Source organism: Pangasianodon hypophthalmus, chromosome 10, assembly GCF_027358585.1.
Source record: "Pangasianodon hypophthalmus isolate fPanHyp1 chromosome 10, fPanHyp1.pri, whole genome shotgun sequence".
NCBI lineage: Eukaryota > Metazoa > Chordata > Actinopteri > Siluriformes > Pangasiidae > Pangasianodon > Pangasianodon hypophthalmus.
This window is the reverse complement of record NC_069719.1, coordinates 19,189,273-19,209,712: the sequence shown is the minus strand read 5'-3', so window position 1 is coordinate 19,209,712 and position 20,440 is coordinate 19,189,273. Positions and strand designations below refer to the sequence as shown.

Below are 20,440 nucleotides of genomic sequence, written 5' to 3'. Positions count from 1 at the left end.
TGGAACAAGGCTGGATCTCTCCCCACATGTAGCATACATATTACACCGTGTGGATCATCAAGTGGGGTGAAAGTGAACCACAGGAGGTTTGTACACTTTTATCCAAATCTGTACACAACTACTTCCACATACATCACAGAAATTGCAGCTTTGTGATATGATCATGCAGTGCCAAGAGCTGCAAATAACACTGACAAGAAAGACCTGTTCACGCTGTCTGATCAAGATGTGAGTGCACTGGAGGATGTTGTTGCAAGTGCTCAAGCGTCTGAAAACACTCACACCCATGTACTGTAGAGAGTAGCAACCCACTGACCGAGTGTTTCTTCATCTCTAATGCAGCATTTTAACATTCATGGAGGAGGATGCAGCAGATACACACACCTTAGAGAATGTAAAATGTGCTAGTGCACCATACGCCATACAGAATCCTTCACGAGTAACTAATGAAGTAATTAGATCCCAAATTCAAATGTCTGGTCCAGCAAAATAATGCTTCTTGAAATGAGGTATTCATCATTTTGCTGAAGAAATATATTACAAGAAGTTTCAAGCCAGTGAAACATTTATCACAAATCACCACACAAACAATGGTGAATGCAAAAACTGGATGTGCGACGGATTTATGTGCATGCATTATGTATTATTTATTGCATCTGTTTTATGCCTTATTTTTCAAACCAAGCACCGAGTCACAACGAAACCACAGCTGTGGTGATTCAGAAACTGTCTCTACCAAGAGGAACATCTCCTCCCACTAAAAAACCAGCACTCAATGAAATGTTCGGAGATGACTTCAGTGAAAGCCAGACCAGTTCAGCAAGATACCAAAAAAAAAATAAATAAAATGCCATTAGGTTGCTCTATAGGATGGAGAAAGTTATTGACTGAATGTAATTCATTGAAATCACAAAGGCATGGCGGAGATAAAAAGACGGTTTGTACCTTTCAAAGCTATTTGAATGTTACTCTTCTTTACAAGTGAGAGAGTGCTATCATCTGCAGAAGCTATCGTCACGCATCAGAGATAATGCCTGATTATCATTTTAGAGAACCTGAATTCCACTACTGTGCTGTGAAGTATGTTAAACAAAAAACTTCTCTTGTTTCACCATTATCAGATGTTCAGAGAAGAAATTACAGCTTGTTATTTTGCGCACCTTTTTAAATAATGTACGTAATTTTTTTGGAGCTCCTTTCATCTCAAGAGTATTTTATACCAGAGCGCTGTTGGATTCTCGACTCCGATTGGTCAGAAGGTGTTGATTAATTTTCTAAAACATCATGGCATGGACAGTAGTTTCAGCTGCAAAGTTATTTCATCATGTTATCATTTTATCATATTAAAGTTATCATGTTATCATTCGTACAGTGACAGCTTAAACAGACATGTACGCAGATATTCCACAAAAACGGATTTAAAAAAAGTGTGTGATTGTTGATATGAAGATTTCCGTGAGGACATGTTTGTTTTGCATTTTTGGAAGGAGTCTCCAGTGTCAGCACTGTAACAGTCAGAAGTAAAGCTGTCACTAAGTTTTCCACCACAGCAAAGTGTTCAGCGTCTCAGTACCATTTTTTTTTGGGTTTGTTTTTTTTTGTTTTTTTTGTCTTATTAACTTCAACAATGAAAAAAGAAAGGAACTGGCAAGGCGACGAGTGTTTACAGCTGTTATAATGTAGGTTACAGGAACTAACTTATTTCACGAACATTCTACATTATTAACGTAATCATAAACGGATAAAAATATGATGTGTGGTTCTTTAATAAATAATGTAATACCTGGCAAACTGCTGAAGTTTAAGAGGAATAAAACACTTTGGGATGTGCAGTTATGGTAAAATAATCAGTAGTAGTGGCCCTCCGCAACATCCCAGCGTTGATTATTTTCCTATCACAGCACGCGCTGTCATGTTTTACTCCTTACTTATTTTATAAAAGAAATAATGGAAAAGTACTTTACAGTCAATGTGTAGTGTAACATTTAGCATATTAGTCTTTGCACATCAGCATACTTTAATTGTGGTTTTGTGACTTGAAACTAATGTTAAAATCCCTAAAAATGCAGAAAGGTGTTTGCCTTATCGTCCAGCGATGGCTGGAAGACCAAGACAACAAAATTGTCTGTGCTCTCTGACTGGGAGGGATGGTATACTCTCACTCCCCTCTAGCAACACTAGCCAATCATGAATGTCTGCGAGTGGGTGTCTCACGCATGCAGAAGGGGCTGATAGTGCTTTCCTTTGAGTGTGTTACACTGCCCTGTGATGCAGCATGAGCAGCAGTTCGAAAAGATCACATATCTCAAAGGAAGCACGCGTTAGCCTTCTTGGTAGTTGTCGTATATTTTTTTGCACGAGACAAGCTACTTTGCAATCAATTTTGATACGAAATACAAAATAACATTTGTATTTTTCTGAGTCAAACCAATCTGTGTAGTATATAATTAGAGCTTAATATCTTTACTCTGTTAGTTTTATTTCTCATCAACATTAAGATTAAAAGCACAGCTGCATTATGATAAAGGAGGACAGTCCACACCGGCAGATCTGCAGTCATGGGTAGTGTTTTACATAGCACCCGCATGGCCACGCGTTTCATGCAAATCAGCAATAACTCATAAAAAAAGAAATAAATAAATAAAGACCTCCTTGTGGTCACGCAGATCAAAATGAGCTCCTGGATGAATATCTTTTTTTTAGACCATGCAAAGTGAATGAGGGGTTACTCCCTTCTTCTAGTTGCCTTCTCCACAAATGGCTTTAAGAGAATTTTCTTTTAAATGTACCATGTATATCTGAGTACCAATGGTTAGAGTGAAGCACAGTGCTGTATGATGCATATTAGCTAGAATTTTGTCTTGGTACACAAAAACACACAAAGATGAATAAAGGAAATGCATGACTGACTGAATCAGGGCTCAGATATTGACAGATCAGCATGACTACATAGTGATGAAATGTACCTTGGCCGACGAGATGCTGCATAATTGTGTTAGGAAGAGTCAAAGGTGAAGTTTCCACCATACAAGATAAATCACAAGAAGGCAAATTCACACATGTTCGACGGGAAATTAGTTTAAATATAACGCTTTATTGCACATATTCATCACGCAACTTCAATATACCTAAACAGATTTACTTGAACGTAGCAGAAGTTACTTGAGCATTGATTGGACAGAACAAAATGAGCTCCCTTATGAAAATGCTTATTTGAGAAATTTAAGCAGGTCGGAATATAAGCAGAATCATCAATTTCAAGAACAGGACATTAATATTTGTCCTGCAGTTCCTATAAATCAAAGCAGACGACACAAAAGAAGGGGGAGGGGGGGGAAAGGTCAGAGAGTGCAAACTCCATCTTTGTTTTCATGAAAAAAATCTATAGCAGGATAAAAGATGGGTGGTTCCATCCAAAACAGGGACAAACTCAAATACATGAGTGTTAAGACACGGTTAGCAGCTGATGTCATGACAAATGCGTGCATTTCCTCAATGTAGCGATGCAAATCAGTAGAACGGGACTCATAACGCCGCCTTTTAGTGTCTTGACAATAACGAGCAGCTCCAACTGTGTTTTAACACTCACGACTTGACAGCAGGTTTAGTCATGAGGAGACAACAGATAAAAGACAGCTCTGAGTGCTTTTAAATAAGCACTACAGTCTGTTAGTGTGAATAGACCGAGTTGGGTTTTATCCAGTGGTGTGTGTGTGTGTGTGTGTGTATATGCGTGTGTGGTAAGCAAAGCCCCTACGAAATTGCTAGCAGAGGGTTTAGCAGAAGTGAAGAGACTTATCTGCTGCCTGCAGCTAGACTCGTCTCTTACAATAGTGACACAGGATTAATCATTTACAAAGATTTGCTCCAAACATGCACACGTGGACCCCTGCTATGTTGACACAGGTGACATTTGATGCAGTAAAAGCAATAATTCTCTAGATTGCTTGTGTGTGTGAAACACACATCCTTATGAAGAAGTGCTTTGGACAACATGAGCCTGGCTCTGTGCGCAAACCAGGAGAACGCGTTCCACGGTGCTTAGCACACACAGGGGCTATACAGTGGCCCAGGACATCTGCACATCACTCCAGCTCATCTCTAATTCATAGCGAGCAGATGGGTTACGATTTTTTTAAAAAGGCTTTTCTGCATACGACTGCATAATCTGGAGTGGATGAAATGTCTCGCTTGGGAGGAGACGTGGCTTTGGGAAAAATGACAGTGATAGCATTATTTTTTACTGTGTTGTACTGTGAGGTTGAAAACGGATTAAAAATCAAAGGCCAGCGGCTAAAGTTATGCCGTACTGGCATATGTGCTATAACAGTACAGCCTATGGATATATAACAAGCACAAAAATTTGTAGTCAAAGGTAATGGTAAATCTGAAGAACAGCTCCAACACTCCAACACTTTGTTTTTTTATAGTCCTGTGGAATGTGGAACCATTGATGAAACTAAGCAAAATAAACAAACAAAGTGATCATGTACACTGTATAACCAAAAGTTTGTGGACAGCTGATACATCACCACACCCATACATGGGTCTTTGCATCAATTAAATATGTTTTTATACAAACAAAAAAAACAGGACATCAAATGCAATCCTGACCGTCCTCACAGCGGCAAATTGGTATGAGCTCTCATGAGTTTTTCAGCTGTCACTATGGTGTTAGCTACACTACATGGCCAAAAACATGTGGACACCTGACCATCAAACCCATACGAGCATCTTCCCCAGACTGTTGCCACAAAATTGGAAGCACATAAGTATCTAGAATGTCTTTGTATGCTGTAGCTTTACAATTTCCCTTCACTGGAAGTAAGGTGCCCAAACCTGTTCTAGCATGACAATGCTTCTGGGCACAAAGTGAAGTCAGAGGCATTGTTGCCAGGTTGAGACAGGTTGGAGCAGAAGAACTCAAGTGGTCTGCACAGAGCCCTGACCTCAACCCCACTTAACACCTTTGGGATGAACTGGAACAACCGACTGCAACCCAGGCCTCCTCACTGGACATCTGTGCCTGACGTCACTAATACTTATGTGGCTGAATGGGCAAATCCCCACAGCCATACTCCAAAGTCTAGCGGAAAGCCTTCCCAGAAAAGTGGAGGTTACTATACCAGCATAAGGGGACTAAATCTGGAATGGGACGTTCAAAAAGCACATATGGGTGTGATGGTCAGGTGTCCACAAACTTTTGGCCATATATTGTAACTCTCCTGCGTACTACACACAGTCACCTTGCAGTTAAACGTACTGAGATGAAATAAAGCTCAGAGGGCAGAACATAGCCAGTGAAACGTTGGCCAGTGACTTGCTGACGTGTTAGCAAACACATTTTAGCCTACTCAATTAGGTTTCCAGGCAACCAAAACATGGGACTGTGCTGCATGCTGAAGCTTTAAATTGCATGACAAGCTAATAATATAATATTATTAGTGGTTATCACAATATTGTCCTACTGATATGCCAGATATCTACAATATGTAAATGAGCACTCTAACCAACAACAGTTTTTCTGGTCTTCTCTGAGAAATATGAGCAGCCTAAGAGAGAAACAACTCATATTGGTCGATTAGTGCAGGTCAGTCTTTAACTCTGACGTGTCAATTTACCTTTCTGTCTTAATATACGACAAGGTATATTAATTGTAATATGTTATCTTTCTCCACATCGTTCAAGCCTACCTTATCTTGTGACGCTTTCACTGGCTCATTTGTGTGAGCTCCAATGCTGATGTCCACTCCGATGCCTACACTCTGGACTAAGTACACTGTCTGATGTGTGGCGACAGCCTGTCAGAAGTCATTTGTTCCAACAACTCCTTCCCTTGTATACCACAGACAGCAGAATGCCACTGGGAATACTGGGACTTTGTGTTGTTGAACATTTTTTGCTAAGCATTCACCAGAGACCTGGTACATGTGTCAAAAAAGCTCTGCTTGGTTGAACAGGAGACAACAGAAGACACAGCCTAAAACACTGACTAACCGCATGGAGGAAAAAACATCCATTCTTCAGACAAGTGCTCAGCTATATCGGAGTTATTAAAAAAAAAAAATGCAGGCTAAAGGTCTATGCTTTAAAGAAGAATTTTATCATCTACTGTTAAGTTTCAAGTATTCCTCTCAAACTGTACTTGACATTGCAGATGCACAATTACAGACATTACAGATGTGACGAATGACAGACCACAGTCAGGATACGGATAAAGCAAAGTCTTTAAGAAAAAATTCGAAGCAAGGCCTTGAAAAATACGGCAGCAGACCTGATCAACGTACGAAACAAATGGCTGTAGCTCAGCAACAATTTTTTTTTTTTTAAACATAAGGGCTTCTGTAGCAGATCCTCTGTTGTGGCTTGCTGCAAACCATCACATGTATTCATGTAAATTATTTACTTGAAGTTAGTTCATCGAGATGAGTTTTCACAGAATTTCATCAGCTTTTTATTTAATTTACCCTCTGTGGAATGTTCAAAGATGATTAGACAAGAAAGTATGTGTGTATTCTCTACACACTTCAAAACAAATCTGTCTCAACTGTTCAGAGTCCATGGCGCTACTGAAAAGTGGTAAAGTGAAGCATCACTTCGAAAAAAAGAACCACTTCAAATCGATGTGTCTCGTTTATAGCCATAAACTAATCATTCATGTTTAAGCAACAAAAAGGTATTCATTCAGTCATGTTAGTACGCAAGCAAGGAATTTTATGTACATTGATCACATCGAACCTTCAAAACGTTTACTTAAATACACCTACATTATAACTTCAGCACCAGACAAAAGCAAACTGGCTACAAGACAACACTACATAAGACAACACAGGTGCCCATTTTGATTTTTTTTTTTTTTTTTTATACTCCGGTACTGACACACACACACACACACACACACACACACATAAAAATCTAATTACTGCCGTTACTCTTCAGAGTGCTATTGCTGCAGGGGGGCATGTTAGTTCTGGCTGCCAGCTTTTAGAAGGTGCTAGAAAAACAATTTACCAGCTCATTATCATTATATCTTTTTCAGGTTGCATAGATAGGCAGTAGCCCTAACCATTTTAACAGACAATACAAAATCTGCCTGTCATCACGAAAGCAGCAGAGAACAGCTGACAAAGAGCCAGGTGGGGAAGAAGGATGTCCCAACAGCCGAGTCGAATCTATTCCACAGATCAATGTCTAGCTGTTCACCTCTGCTGGTGAAGGGTTGTCCTCTGTATGGATTGTTTGGCTATACATAATCGCAAAAAAATCTGCACTGTTAAGGAGATGCCCAAGTATGACGTCAGATCAACCATCATCATCATCATCGTCATCAACATCAGTACTGCTGCTCTTTATCCAGTGCCATTTAAATGCAGCATATTTTGAATCGTTAACATCTACTTCACTTAAAACATCACCATTCTGCATTAAAAGCTCATTCGATATGTGAGGTGAAGAAAAATCGTGTAAGATTAAAACTCTTAAAAATCAGGGTATTTAAGAAGTAAGGAGTTCTCGCAAGGAATTCGATGCATCTTATTGCAAAACAACACTGAAAAGCTTATTGCAGTAACACAATTTAAAATGCTTTCCGTACTGGCTTTTTTGCCCTGAAGATCACTACTTTCTGGTTTAAATGCTCTTAACAACATAAATATTAATTCGAAATGACAGAAAGTGCAGTGCCCAAGGAAAACTCCAAACAACAAAAAAGCAGCACATTTATATTAGATAAAATGCTCAAGTACACTCATATCTCTAATTAAAGGACTGAGCTCCTTTAGCTAGTCATGCTCTGCAATTTGCCTCTCAACATAAGTCACTTCCAATATGCAGTCTACAGCTTGCAAATATAAATCTCATATAAAAGCCATATTAATACTAGGCTTGTGAGATCGTGTGTGATATTTTATCGTCCTATCATGCCCACTAACTATCGCCGATTGTCATGGGGGACGTGCTGTGTAATTTCAGCCCCCGTTCATGTTTTGCGAGCGAGGAGTACAGTGAAAGGAAGCTGACATGCATTGGAGAAGGATGTTCTGGTGGTCTGCTCCAAAGTCAGACAACATAGGCTATTAAGATTCATAGAGAATAAAAAATAACACATAAGGTAACACATATTATGAGATACAATACAATTTATTCTTGTCAAATCTTAAAGCTGCAGATGCCACGTTTTCTGACAGATATTTTAAATCGTCCATCTTGATAGACTCCATCTATCACAATGGCTATCGGCAATTCCCGATACTGTCAATCGTCCCGAGCTTAATCAATACTGAATAAGTTTTCTAAATAGAGTAAGTGCAGTGAGAAAGCTGGGAGAAGTTGCATATTGCTGCTAGAGGTGATAAGTAAATCTTCAAAGCCTATTAAGAAAAATCCATAAAAAAAATAACCAAAAAGCAAAACTTCACTAATGCTTGAGTCTGTAAATCACAAAATGGAAGGCAAAGAGACAAGCCAAAGCACACAGCATGTTCAGACTGGTAAAAAGCTAGCTGTGATGGACAAAAAGGCAAAAGCATTTCCTCCGGGTTTTAAAACACAGCAAAGAATGCGAGCAACTATGCATGTGTGTGTGTGGGAGCTTGATGACCCCTTTTATCCACAAAATGCACTGAAAAGGCTTTTAAATAAAGACCTAGAGTACTGAGATACAGCCATGGGCGTACTAAGCCTTCACTGCACAAGTCAACAGCCAACATAATACAACAATACCGAAATGTGGTTCAGGGTATTACAGCACGAGAGTTTGGTGGTAACATTCTCACAAACAAAGCAGTTCAGAAAAGTTGTTTTTTCTGACACAGAAACCTCTGATCACTGCCACAGTGAAGCTGTGATGACATGAACACATTTGAAGACAGGCTGTCAGAGATGCAATGCTGGGCATCTGCATAGCTACAAACACAGAAATCATCACATTAACTACATTTCCCTGTATAGTCATTTATTTTATGTCAAGTAGCTTGTTAAATTAAACTATTTTATAGAGATCAGTCCAGGGGTAAATGCAGGAAAAGAGCCCCATCAGCGAGGAGGTGTGTATCTGCCTACTGGTTACGAGGCTCTTTGATCACCGTGCTGCTGTTTTGCTGCATCATCTAAACACGCTCACTGTGGATTAGCTGCAGGTCTAAAGGCCTCAGCATACTTAATGCAGAGTTACGCGAAGACGAAACTATCTTCACACGCCTACAAATTTGCCTACTCTCTGTGGTTTCATATTGGACATCACATACAAGCGCTTAAGCTCGAGTAGCTTGTAATGTAGCAGCTACATTTCTCCATTACAAAGATTTTTAATATGGTTGAGCTCCATTTTTGTAGAGTAACTACACTGCTAAAGTAGCATCCCTATCACTGCTGACTGGGCTCTGTGTAATGCCTTCCTCATGATAGTTTCTCTGAATGGTGGCCACATGTATTAGTCTGCATTAATTCTTACCATTTACACCAGCAACACTCAAGGTCAGGCTATAGATCCAAAACCATCACCACCCATTGAAGAAAATATTCAACCACTTGACATCATGCACTGATAACTGAAATAATCCTATTAGTTTCTACTTGAACAGTGAATTACAATGTGCAACCTTCAACAATAAATTGGCTCTACTACTGAACTACACGACAAACAATAAAGCAGGTGTTTTCCCCCCGAGGAATATTAAGCAAAACCGGTAAGACTGACCTGTACGTTCAATGTAGTCCACACACTTCTCAATAAACAGAGGAATAGGCCTGTCTGGGGTGACCAAGTTCTGTAGAGGAACACCAAAATAGTTGCTTTCCCAATTTCTTCGAGTTGGCGGATACAGTGGCTTTGGAACTTTTGCTTTAACCTAGAAAAAGAAATAAAACAGTAGACTTTATATGCCATAAACAAAACGCACACAAGAAAACACAATTTATCATGATTCTTCTAGTGTTCTACCATTAAAACATTCAAAAGTTCTGAACCATTGATGGAAATATTTGGTAAAGAATGATTTTTAAGCATAAACTGAAATTTATCTTCAGTAACAGCTTTATCCAGGTCAGGGTTGGGATGAATCCTGCGCCTCTCCCGGGAATACTGGGCGCAAGGTGGGAGAATACACTCCGGATGGGCTGCCAGTCCATTGCACCATACACACACATTCACACATGGGCAATTTAGTGTAGCCAATCCTCCTACGTGCCTGTTTTTTCGGACAGCGGGGGGATACCGGAGAAACCAGAGGAAACCCATGCGAAACCAAACATGAAACTCCACACAGTCAGGAACCTGAGCTGAAACCAAAAATGCAGTGAGGCAGCAACGATACCTGCTGCGTCACTGTGCATCTCATAAACTGAAATGTAAAAATAAATATGCCAGCTTACCTTTTTCGGTTCCTTGTTTTTTGCTGCTTTCTTTTTCTTCAACTTCTTGTCATCCTGCTCTGGGTCTGAAGTGATGGCTGGATTGTCTATCCCTCCTTTCCATGGATCCACAGGTGAAAGTAAAGGGTCCTCTTCACTTCCACGGTTACCCCTGCCTTTTTTCTTCTTCTGCACTGCCGGCCCTGATTCATCATCACTGACATCAGAGTGCACTCGTCTATGATACGCTTTTGTCTTGCTGAAAAGGATCTTTGATCGATGTTTGTATTTAGATGGTCGCCTGCTACCCTGTGACTTCAATGTACGGTCAAAACCATTCTCCTCATCACCATAAAAACCATGATGGCCACCAAATGAGTTGCGCATCTTGACTATCCTGCTATGGGTGTCCTCTGGAACAGCGTAAATGTCATCGTTGAAACCTTTTGATTTGGGGAGAGTGTCTGCTGGATCTGCATAATTGTCAGCCACCTCAAGGTCATCATGGACCATAACTGGACCTCGTGTTCTCCTGCTGGCCTTCATTCCAGCTTCAATGGTCTTCAAAAGGTTGGGGTCCAGCTTCTTAACATTAGGCTTGTTTAGCACAGGTTTAGGTCTCACTGGGGGAGGCACTTTGTGGTTGCGTTCATGATCACCTACGGGTGTGCTATGGACAGGGTACTCGTTCCCTTCCAAGTCAATTTTATACTTTCTTTCACTAGGGGTGGGCAGCAGCTGTACATCATCCCCTATAGGGCTATAAGGTGGCGGTCCCTCAGCATCATCTTCAGAGTCAGGGTAATAAGAGTACGCTGGTGAATGGTTGTGTGGTGACTGAGGGAAGACATCTTCAGAGGTGCCATGGTCCCGTGTGCTATCAAACATGAAGGAGCTCTCTATACTGTTCTTTTTCTCAAGTACTTCATTGAAAAATGGTGTGAACACTTCCGTTTGCCTGTGGTACTGAGACAACGAGTAGAGTGCTGTAAATTTGGCTGTGATTTCTGTAGCAATGTGTTCCCCTTCAGTCATCAGCTCCTTGATTGCCTCATTCTCAAAGAAATCAGCCTGGCTGTCCGTTATAGCCACCATTTGGACCGGAATGACATCTTGGACCTCTGCCAAGAATGCCCGCAACATAGCCATGGAAGCCTTTCGTTTTGCTGAGTAGACAAGTATATATCCATGCACCAATTCATCCTTTCTGATTCCAATTGAGGAGTGGTAAGAGAGGACAGTGACTTGTATGCGCCTACGACTGTCACCAATGATTTTGTCGAGGTACAGGGTGTTGCTCTGACCAGGCTGACCAGCACTACAGGAATGTGAATCCAGAAAAGGTGAGAGAATAAGATCCACGCTGAATGGATCTCCGCACATGGCACACATAACTATTCGCAAATCTGTTTCAGACAAATCTTTGATGGAGGGCACGGGACTCATCAAGTCAAAATTGTGCTTTAGGCCTTCTAGGACTGCTCTGAGCGCTTGTTTTATTTGAGACTCGTTAAACTTTCGGGGAAAGGTCCCAGAGGGCATGTCTATGAATGTGCACTGTAGCTTATTAGCAAGCTGTTGGCCCTGATGCCTTAAAATAGGCATGTTTTTGCAAACACTGTCTCGCTGACCTGCTAAGATTAGAATAAATGGCGATGGATGGGCAAATCTGTCTCTTCTGCCCTGAGAAATCTCAGCTCGGATTCGGCTTATGCGATCGCCAATGTAATTAAGTGACTCTATTGAACTGAAGACACAGAAGAACCCATGAGGTTTGAAATTTGATAGCCAGGAATGGTTCAAAAGCATGGGAGAATTTACATCAACAGATAAAAGTTCCAATTCATAGATCTTACCATCAAGGGTATATTCATCATCTGTGGACTGAGCTTTTATTTCATTAGCAAGTTCTTGAGCTAGTCCTTCACGGCCAAGAAGACACAAGTTCACTTTATCAAGATTGGAACTGTTGTAGTACAGATTAGTGCGACCGTGGTCCAACTGAACCAGCCTATTTGCAAGCACCTGCTCAACTTTCAGATCCACACAGCTCACACCACTCAGACACGTCTCTTTGGTGGGATGATAAACAAATCCGATGTGTTTCAGTAAAAGGGACTCCCTATCTGGGGCAAGTTTCTGTAGAGCTCTGTATCTGGGCTCCTCGTTGAGTACAGTGTGGATTTCGCTCATCTTATCACAACTTGGGGTGGCATTCAAATCCAAGTCATAAAACAGCTCGGCATGCTCAAATAGCATTTCCTGAAACTCCTCTTTGGCCCCTTCAACTATTTCCTGCTGATGCAGCGCATACACGTCTCTGCGATCAGCTTCTGTGATATACTTGTATGCCTCGTCCTCCATGACGAAACATATAATCTCTTCCCACGGTTGGCCAGGACTTATGAAATGCACTCGCTCCAGTGTCTTCTTGAATTTTTCCTTCATTTCGAGTCGCCTCTTTTCAGATATCAAATGCTGGACATGGTTTTGGAAAATCCTCTCACCTTCTGCCGTTTTAAGGATGTCAAAGGGGACTCTTCTGTCATCTGTTTTGTTAACATGGTCTGTCTCATCCCATGGGGTTTGCTCCAGCACAACAAAGTAGTACTGAAATTCATTCTTGCTTTTTAACAGGTTCTGAGCATCTGTCCAGCTCAGGTTCTCAATCTCTTCCAAGTTGTTAAGCATTTTGTTAAGAACTTTTGGCAAACTGGAGAGATAATCGTCTCTTCTCTTCTTGATATGCTCTTGTCTCAGCTGTTCAATATGCTTCGAAAAGGTGTTTCTAGCTTTCCGAGTACCTTCCAAATTAATGTATTCCTCGTAGTCTGGATGGTTTTTCAATGAGTTGCTCACAACTTTCCAGCTCGTGTGATAATCTCGGACAGACTGAACAATAAGCTTTTCAAACTTGACCGTGACTGTGGCTACTAATTGTCTCTGAGCTTTGTAAGCCTCCAAGTATGGGATAATTTTGGGTTTACCTCGTGTTTTGTCCATTTGCTGGGTTAGCGCATTAAAACAGAGGTCCACGTTGACAGATGACAGAGCCGATGTCTCAACCACCAGAAGATTCTTTTTGCTTGCAGCAAAAGTCTGGACATCCCGTAAGTATTGCTCTACACACGAATCACATTTCGTTGCAGCAATGATAATGGGTTTTTTTGACTTGGCAATTTGTGAGTACAGGCTATTGACAAATTTCATCTGGTCATCAAATTTTCTGTTGCATCCTTTGCTTACATCTATGCACAAGACAAAACCGTCGATATTAAGCTTTCCATCAGGCATCTGCTTCTGATCAAAATCCTGCTCCAAGCCAAGCTGATCTGTGCAAATATACATCAGTTTTTCAGCAGACTGCAGCTTTGTAGTCGCAGCCCGCTTAGAGTAGGGTTGCAAATTTGTGCTCCGATGAGGCAAAAAGGTCTGGTCGTCAATAAATTCAGTCTGTTCGATGACTTGAATTCGACAGTCAAGGCCATCGTCTCCTCTGTGTAACACTTCCCCCCAGTACAGGAAGTGATCATTGTTCACCACACGACCTCCAAAGTCGATTGTGCTCAACACAGAAGTGTGCTCTGAGTAGTAGCTGTCCGCGCTGGGACGCACGTATCTGTTGCATAGGCAGGACTTGCCCACACCACAGTTGCCTTTTTCTTTCTCAGTGCCTGAGAGCCCAACTACACTGATAGTGTACGTCGGTGGACGGGGCTCTTTGTTCTTGGCCATTATACAGCCCCTCTCATTGCCTTGTTACTCTCAGCAAAGTCTGCCAGCAAGGCAAGGATAAAGTTCCATTGGCTACTGGTGATGCATTTTCATTTCTCGCTCTGAACAGATGTGGATATTCCTTTCCTCTGGATCGTTGGTTATGGAGCAGCTGTGCTTCTCCTCGGGCATCACCTACCTGCAATATATAAAAGGACAGCACATCAGCATACACATATCACCAAAAATACGACAGTGGAGTCATTGTCAATAAAGATACTAATTCACCTGCAAATCAAACTCTATTATAGCAACAGACCATCTTTATATACAGTACATTTCAAAGAGAGAGAGGAACAAAGAGCGAGTAAGACTGATATTACCAAAACAATATCATCGGAACATATCCTCATACACTCAGCAGTATTAGATACACTACCTAATAATTTGTCATACTTTATACAGTCAGTAGTGAATGATGTTTTCATAAAAGCACAACTGTTGTACTCTGAAGTCAAGTGATTGAATGTAGTGGAGTTGTGTAACGCACATCAGTCTTTTTTGGCCTCTTTCATCACTGACCTGGTTTTACACAAAGGGACAGGTGGTTAAGCTAGATGTTTTTCATACACATTTATGAATGCATTTGTAAATACAGTTTGTACAAACTTTTATTGGGTTGAGTGTACAAGCAGGGTTGAACCTAAAGGTTGGGTGTATGCGTGACTCAGAAGGATTCGGAAGCGTTTTAATTTCATGTTTCTTCTTTCATTACCTATGACACAGACCAAATGTGTCCATATATTATACAAATGCATATATTATACAAACTAACCAGACAACACATGCACTCATTCATGGACAGAGGCCCCTGGAAACATGATCCAACTGTGCTCAGTACAATGCAATTTACCATCAATCCACTGACTTCTCGGTACAACAGTGGGGCCACGACTAGAACATGCTGAATTAAGATATGGCAGCGTGTTAGGTACTACTGGTTACTAATAAAGTTCCTACACAATATACGCACAAATTAATAATAGAAAGAAAAAAGGGCATTCAAGGTTTGCCTCAAACAGTTTGCCTAATTTGAAGTGGAACCATAGGATTCTCTGATATAAAAAAAAAAACATGTCAAGAATAAAATCCTTTCTAAAATGAACATAACACTGCCTTCACACTTCGATCCATGTCATGGATGACTAATAGCACTCTTTCGCCAAACAGTGCCATACGGTCCAGAGTGGTTACTAATCCATATTTTATATACCCTGTTTGAGCACCCGTGTTCACTGCCCCATCAAATAAAAATAAAAAAAAAAATTAGGAAATATTCTTTGGAGGTTGTGGGATGATTGACTTGTAATGGGCATGATTAGTATAGTAGTACTCAAAATTCACACTGTTCTTTTTTTTTCATAGGGCTTTGTATGCAAAGCTTGTCACACAACATGAAAATACACAACATGAATACCAGCAGTTAGACATTTCCTATGGCTGAATCTCATATGGTGTTCTGTCAGGCACAGAGAGCACTACATATGTTCTACCATACTGGTATCTTATGCCCTATGTAGTGAGCAAAGCGTGAATAAGAAGCCAGCGTTGATTCAGTTTAACTTGAAGATGGCAGATTTGGTAGGAAGATAGCAGTGCAGTGAGAAAGTGATATGTTTTATTTGCTCTATTAAGGCTAATTCCATTTTTGAATGGCTTCAAAATGAACCAGCAAAGACAACTGGAGGCATTAAACAAAAATATCCACCATGAAAGACTAACATATTAATCTTTATAGGTAACGGTATCTTCAGGATCAGAAATTCTGAGTTTTTTAGTTTAAACGTCTTTCACCTACATAGTTGGTCCATTTTTGCTTTGGTTCAAGGTTTCCTACATTGCCCACAATGCCAGTTGGAATTAGCCTTTGCATCATCTCCATCTAAGGAGAACGATGCAGCAGCACTTTAGTGCTTGATTCTGTCCAGCTCACTCACCTCCCCGCCTGTGCACTCTGCTCAAACTGATAAGGATCCAAAGCTTCAACATTCACGGCGTCAATACCATTGTGCTTTTAGCCGTGTCACTAATTACCTTTGCTAATTAGCTGTTTCTTAGTATTAGTATTTTTTCCCCATAACTCAGAGCAATTGCTTTGCATAGCCGCACTGCCTTCTGAGTCCAACGTTTGCTGTCTCCACTACTTATAAACTGGTTAATAGAACATTGAAGGTTGTTGGAAATGGCGAACGAGATAAGAAGCTCTTTCAGTTGTGTATTTAGGAGCTAAAAGCGAAACTGGACCGTTATCCCTTATCTGACATTGCTGACATTTTTTTTATTTCAACAGTGTCCACCTGGGACATCAGAGCAGCACATACCCGCTAGCTTCTCCCAGAAATAACCAACAAATTAGCATCAGAATCACTAAGCACATCACAACTATTTCAATATATCCCTCCCTCCATCCATTTTCTGTACCACCTATCCCAGGGGACTCGGGGCACAAAGCATGGGACGCCTTGGATGGGGTGCCAACCCATCACAGGGCACAATCACACACACACACACACACACTACGGAGAATCTGGAAACGCCAATCAGCCTACAACGCATGTCTTTGGACTGGGGGAAAGCCCTGAAGCACGGTGAGATCATCCAAGCTCCACGAACGTAGGGTGGAGGCGGGAATCGAACCCCCAACCCTGGAGGTGCGAAGCAAATGTGCTCACTCAACTCTGGGCTGATGAGTGCAATATTTAAGGTATTAGTCACACACTATCTATGAGACAGTCTTTAAGCAAATGAAAGAATTTGTTCCAATGACTGGAGTACTGAGGTTAGTAAAGCAGGAAACCTAGTCAGTGGATTATGAAGGGGTTTGTTTTGTGTTTAGGTTGGAAACTGTGGTGTTTGACTAATCCCAGGCCTGTGTACAATGGGTCAGAGGGAGAGTCGCAGTGTTTTGACACGGTGTTTAGTTCAGCTCTCCTGCCTTCCTACACAGACATGAGGCGTTAAACCGCTGCTGGCCAAACGCTGCTATTTGAGGTCTGCCGCTAATCTAGCACTTTATACACCTTGGTTGCTAGCTGGGTTAGCGTCTCATGGGGGATAATTAGAGACTGTAAACACCAAGTGATCGGCATTGACAAAAGTAACCAGAGAGCTGATGTCTATGGGAGGTGAGCCGAGTGTATTGTTCAGAGCTCCACGCCTGCTAACTTCCAGCGCGAGGACTTTTCTACACAGGAATTAGCCTTCATTCGCTAACAACGCACTCAAAACCGAAAAACTCCTAATATTCCCTAGCAAAACACACCCACATAAATTCCCACTTCATACTGGGCTAACTACTTGGAGAAATACCACCCTTTCGACCCAATAGGTAGGACTGACTCGTAGCCTTCATTAGCTAGCATAGCCGCCAGGAATACAGGTTCAGCTGAGGTAATTGTGGATACAGAGACGCTGCTAAGGAGGACACTCGGTGTAAATGATAAGCAAACTATCCAAATAAACAGGTTTCATGGCGTTTGGTTAATCGTTAACTGTAATAAAGGTTATCATGGACCCAGGCCTTGCCCGAGCAACGCTTCCTCAGTGAGAGAGAGAGAGAGAGAGAGAGAGAGAGAGCTCCTGCTAGCTCGCTCTGGCTAAGTGTTGGTGTTACACTGCGCTGTTTTAACCCACGTAGCGCAGTCCATCTGTACAAATCCCACTGCCACAGTTCACACACACAACACCATGACCTTAATGCGCGACTTAAACACACATCCCACACACACACACACACACACTCAGCACACAGGCTGGAGGAGATACTCTCCCGAAAGCTTTCTCCTACCTAACATGGTCGCTCCCATCTCCCGACACCGCGGAGAGGAAGGAGGTGGCATTCCCGAAGATTTCCCTTTATTCCCAGTAATTCCCTCTTCCAGTGAGATTCAGGATAGTCCAGATGTTCAGGTGGAAGGATTAATCCGCGCTGGAGTTCATACACGACTGCTCTGGATTTATTAATACAGAATTTTTGGTATGCGCGTAATCCGAGCCTGACTCCCTCCCCTCTCATTCCAGTCGGTAATGGCGACCGATGGATCTCTCTCTCTCTCTCTCTCTCTCTCTCTCTCACACACACACACACACACACACACACACACACACACACACACACACACACACTATAACTTTTCCATTTTGCTCAGTGCTGGAGCGGCGCGTGTTCACAGTTACCTTCAACAACAATTAAATATTAACAAACAAACAACAACAACAATAGTAATAATAATAATAATAATAAATTTACAATAATTTATTATTTGTTAAATTCAAGTATTATTATTATTATTATTATTATTATTATTATTAACAACAACAATAATAATAAATTTACAATAATTTATTATTTGTTACATTGTAAATGTTATTATTATTATATAAATCTTAATAATAATAATAATAATGTAACAAATAATAATTTATTATACATTTATTATTAGTATTATGTATTATTATAATAAATATATTTACAGTCATTGTAAATGTAATTATTATTATTAGTAGTAATAGTAGTTATATCTTATTACTGTTTATTGTGTTCATGATAATTAATGTACAAACAACATTAATTTTTTTCCTATTCTGTAATTCAAACCAAAAATAACTATACCATGTTTAGGAGTGTTTTGTATCAGTCAGGGTCAATTTTGTTTGGGTTGTTCTTAATTTTGTTATAAATTTGTAATCATACACATTTATTTAATTATTTTTTATAATTATTTAATTATATATCACATTTATAATTAGGTAATTGAAAATATAATTTTGACATTTTATTCAGAAAATAGTGTTGTTCCAACAGCCTGCAGGTGAAACTGAGCCTAATCAGTCAAAAAAAGGAAAATGTGTCTCCTGCAATACAAAGCTAAAGCACATATTTGTGTAGATAACACGTATTAGTGCGTACAAATAAATACCATCAAGCCTCTTCCTTAAATATTACTTACTTGCCTAGCTTTTCAGCCAGGTGTCTAACCACAGGAAATAGCTTAACTCATGAAAACATGAACACAGCACATAGTCACATTATCAACTGTTCACCGAAACTCTCACATTTAGTTTCACATCCAGAAATGATGTTCTTTTTTTGTGTGTGTGTGAGACATTACCTGTTTGTGGAATAAATTTGCAGGATGCACTGAAGTCCTTCCTCCATGTTTTTGTAAAAGCATGTGTTACTAAATTTATCGGTGGAAGCCACAGTCCCATTGTCCCTTAAGCTTCTCTGGGTGTGGGCTCAGCTGTCTCTCTGCCATTCAAATGCAGTACACAACAGCCTGAGCAGAACACGACACCCTGTCCTGTTTACACCATCCACTTATGTCTCCAAGTCTCAACTGGGCCATTTCCCTTTTTATCTGGAGACTACTTTTTAAATTCAGTGTCACAAGTTATCATAATATATATGTATAAATATTACATATCACAGTTTTCTGGGAATTAGACATGACCATTCTTATATTACATTTAGTTACAGATCAAGTGGTGGTTCTTGTGGTGTCGTCTGGCATTTTGCCATCAGACATTAAGAACAGGAACAAGATATTTTTTAATATCTTTTTTTAATATACTTAGGCGATTCCAGCTCATTGTACTACAGGTGACCTCCAGATCATCTTTAATGTAATTCATTGATTTATGGGTTTAGTTGTAGTACATGAACTCATTAACTGGCTAACGTGAGTAAAAAGTATTTCAGTCTTAAGTCTAATTTCAGTATCACATTAGTTACGTCATTGTCATTCTGCCTTTACATTGTATATAGGAAATGCTAGCTAACTCAGCATATTAACCATATTAACCACTTGAAAAGTGATCATATGGTATGTTTGCTTTCCTATGCCAAAAGCATGAATTCACAATATCATATTCACGGCTAGTGGAATCACGTCATGACATGATGCTCAGTAATGTTTATTTAAAACGATTTGAGGACAAAGAAGTTTTTTTGCACTGTAATATCTCACTTTATAACTATACAACCTATTTATCTGCTGGTTATAAGTACATTATGGTAGTATTTTCTCTGCCTATAGGTCACTTACTCTCAGAGGCATTGGATTCTCCAGAATAAAAGGCATCATGCTGTATGTATTTGACAACTGTCCTTTCTGTCAGCTATTGTGCAACCTTCAGAACATTTTAACACCAACCTTCAACTTCACTTTCTTCACTGAAGTGTATGTGAAGTGTATGTCTGCAAATGTGAGCATTTTATAGTAGACTAGTGGACTGTGAATATCACAGCAAACAAAAAATATAAATAGACTCTAGTGTGTAAAATTCTGTGATGCATAATGTGTAAGTTATCAAA

The 20,440-nt window shown here is 40.3% G+C and overlaps 1 protein-coding gene across 1 annotated transcript in view; it reads right to left on the bottom strand.

Moving 5' to 3' along the window:
* The window catches only part of arhgap5 (Rho GTPase activating protein 5), a 35,965-nt gene extending 17,792 nt beyond the window's left edge, over positions 1 to 18,173 (bottom strand). The window contains exons 1-3 of the mRNA XM_026933860.3: positions 17,912 to 18,173; positions 10,372 to 14,263; positions 9,698 to 9,848 (exon numbers count right to left, since the gene is read on the bottom strand). Of these exons, the coding sequence (XP_026789661.3) occupies positions 9,698 to 9,848; positions 10,372 to 14,085 (3,865 nt within the window). The 5' untranslated portion in view covers positions 14,086 to 14,263; positions 17,912 to 18,173. The remainder of the gene's footprint in view (positions 1 to 9,697; positions 9,849 to 10,371; positions 14,264 to 17,911) is intronic.
* Between the last annotated feature and the right edge of the window lie 2,267 nt (positions 18,174 to 20,440).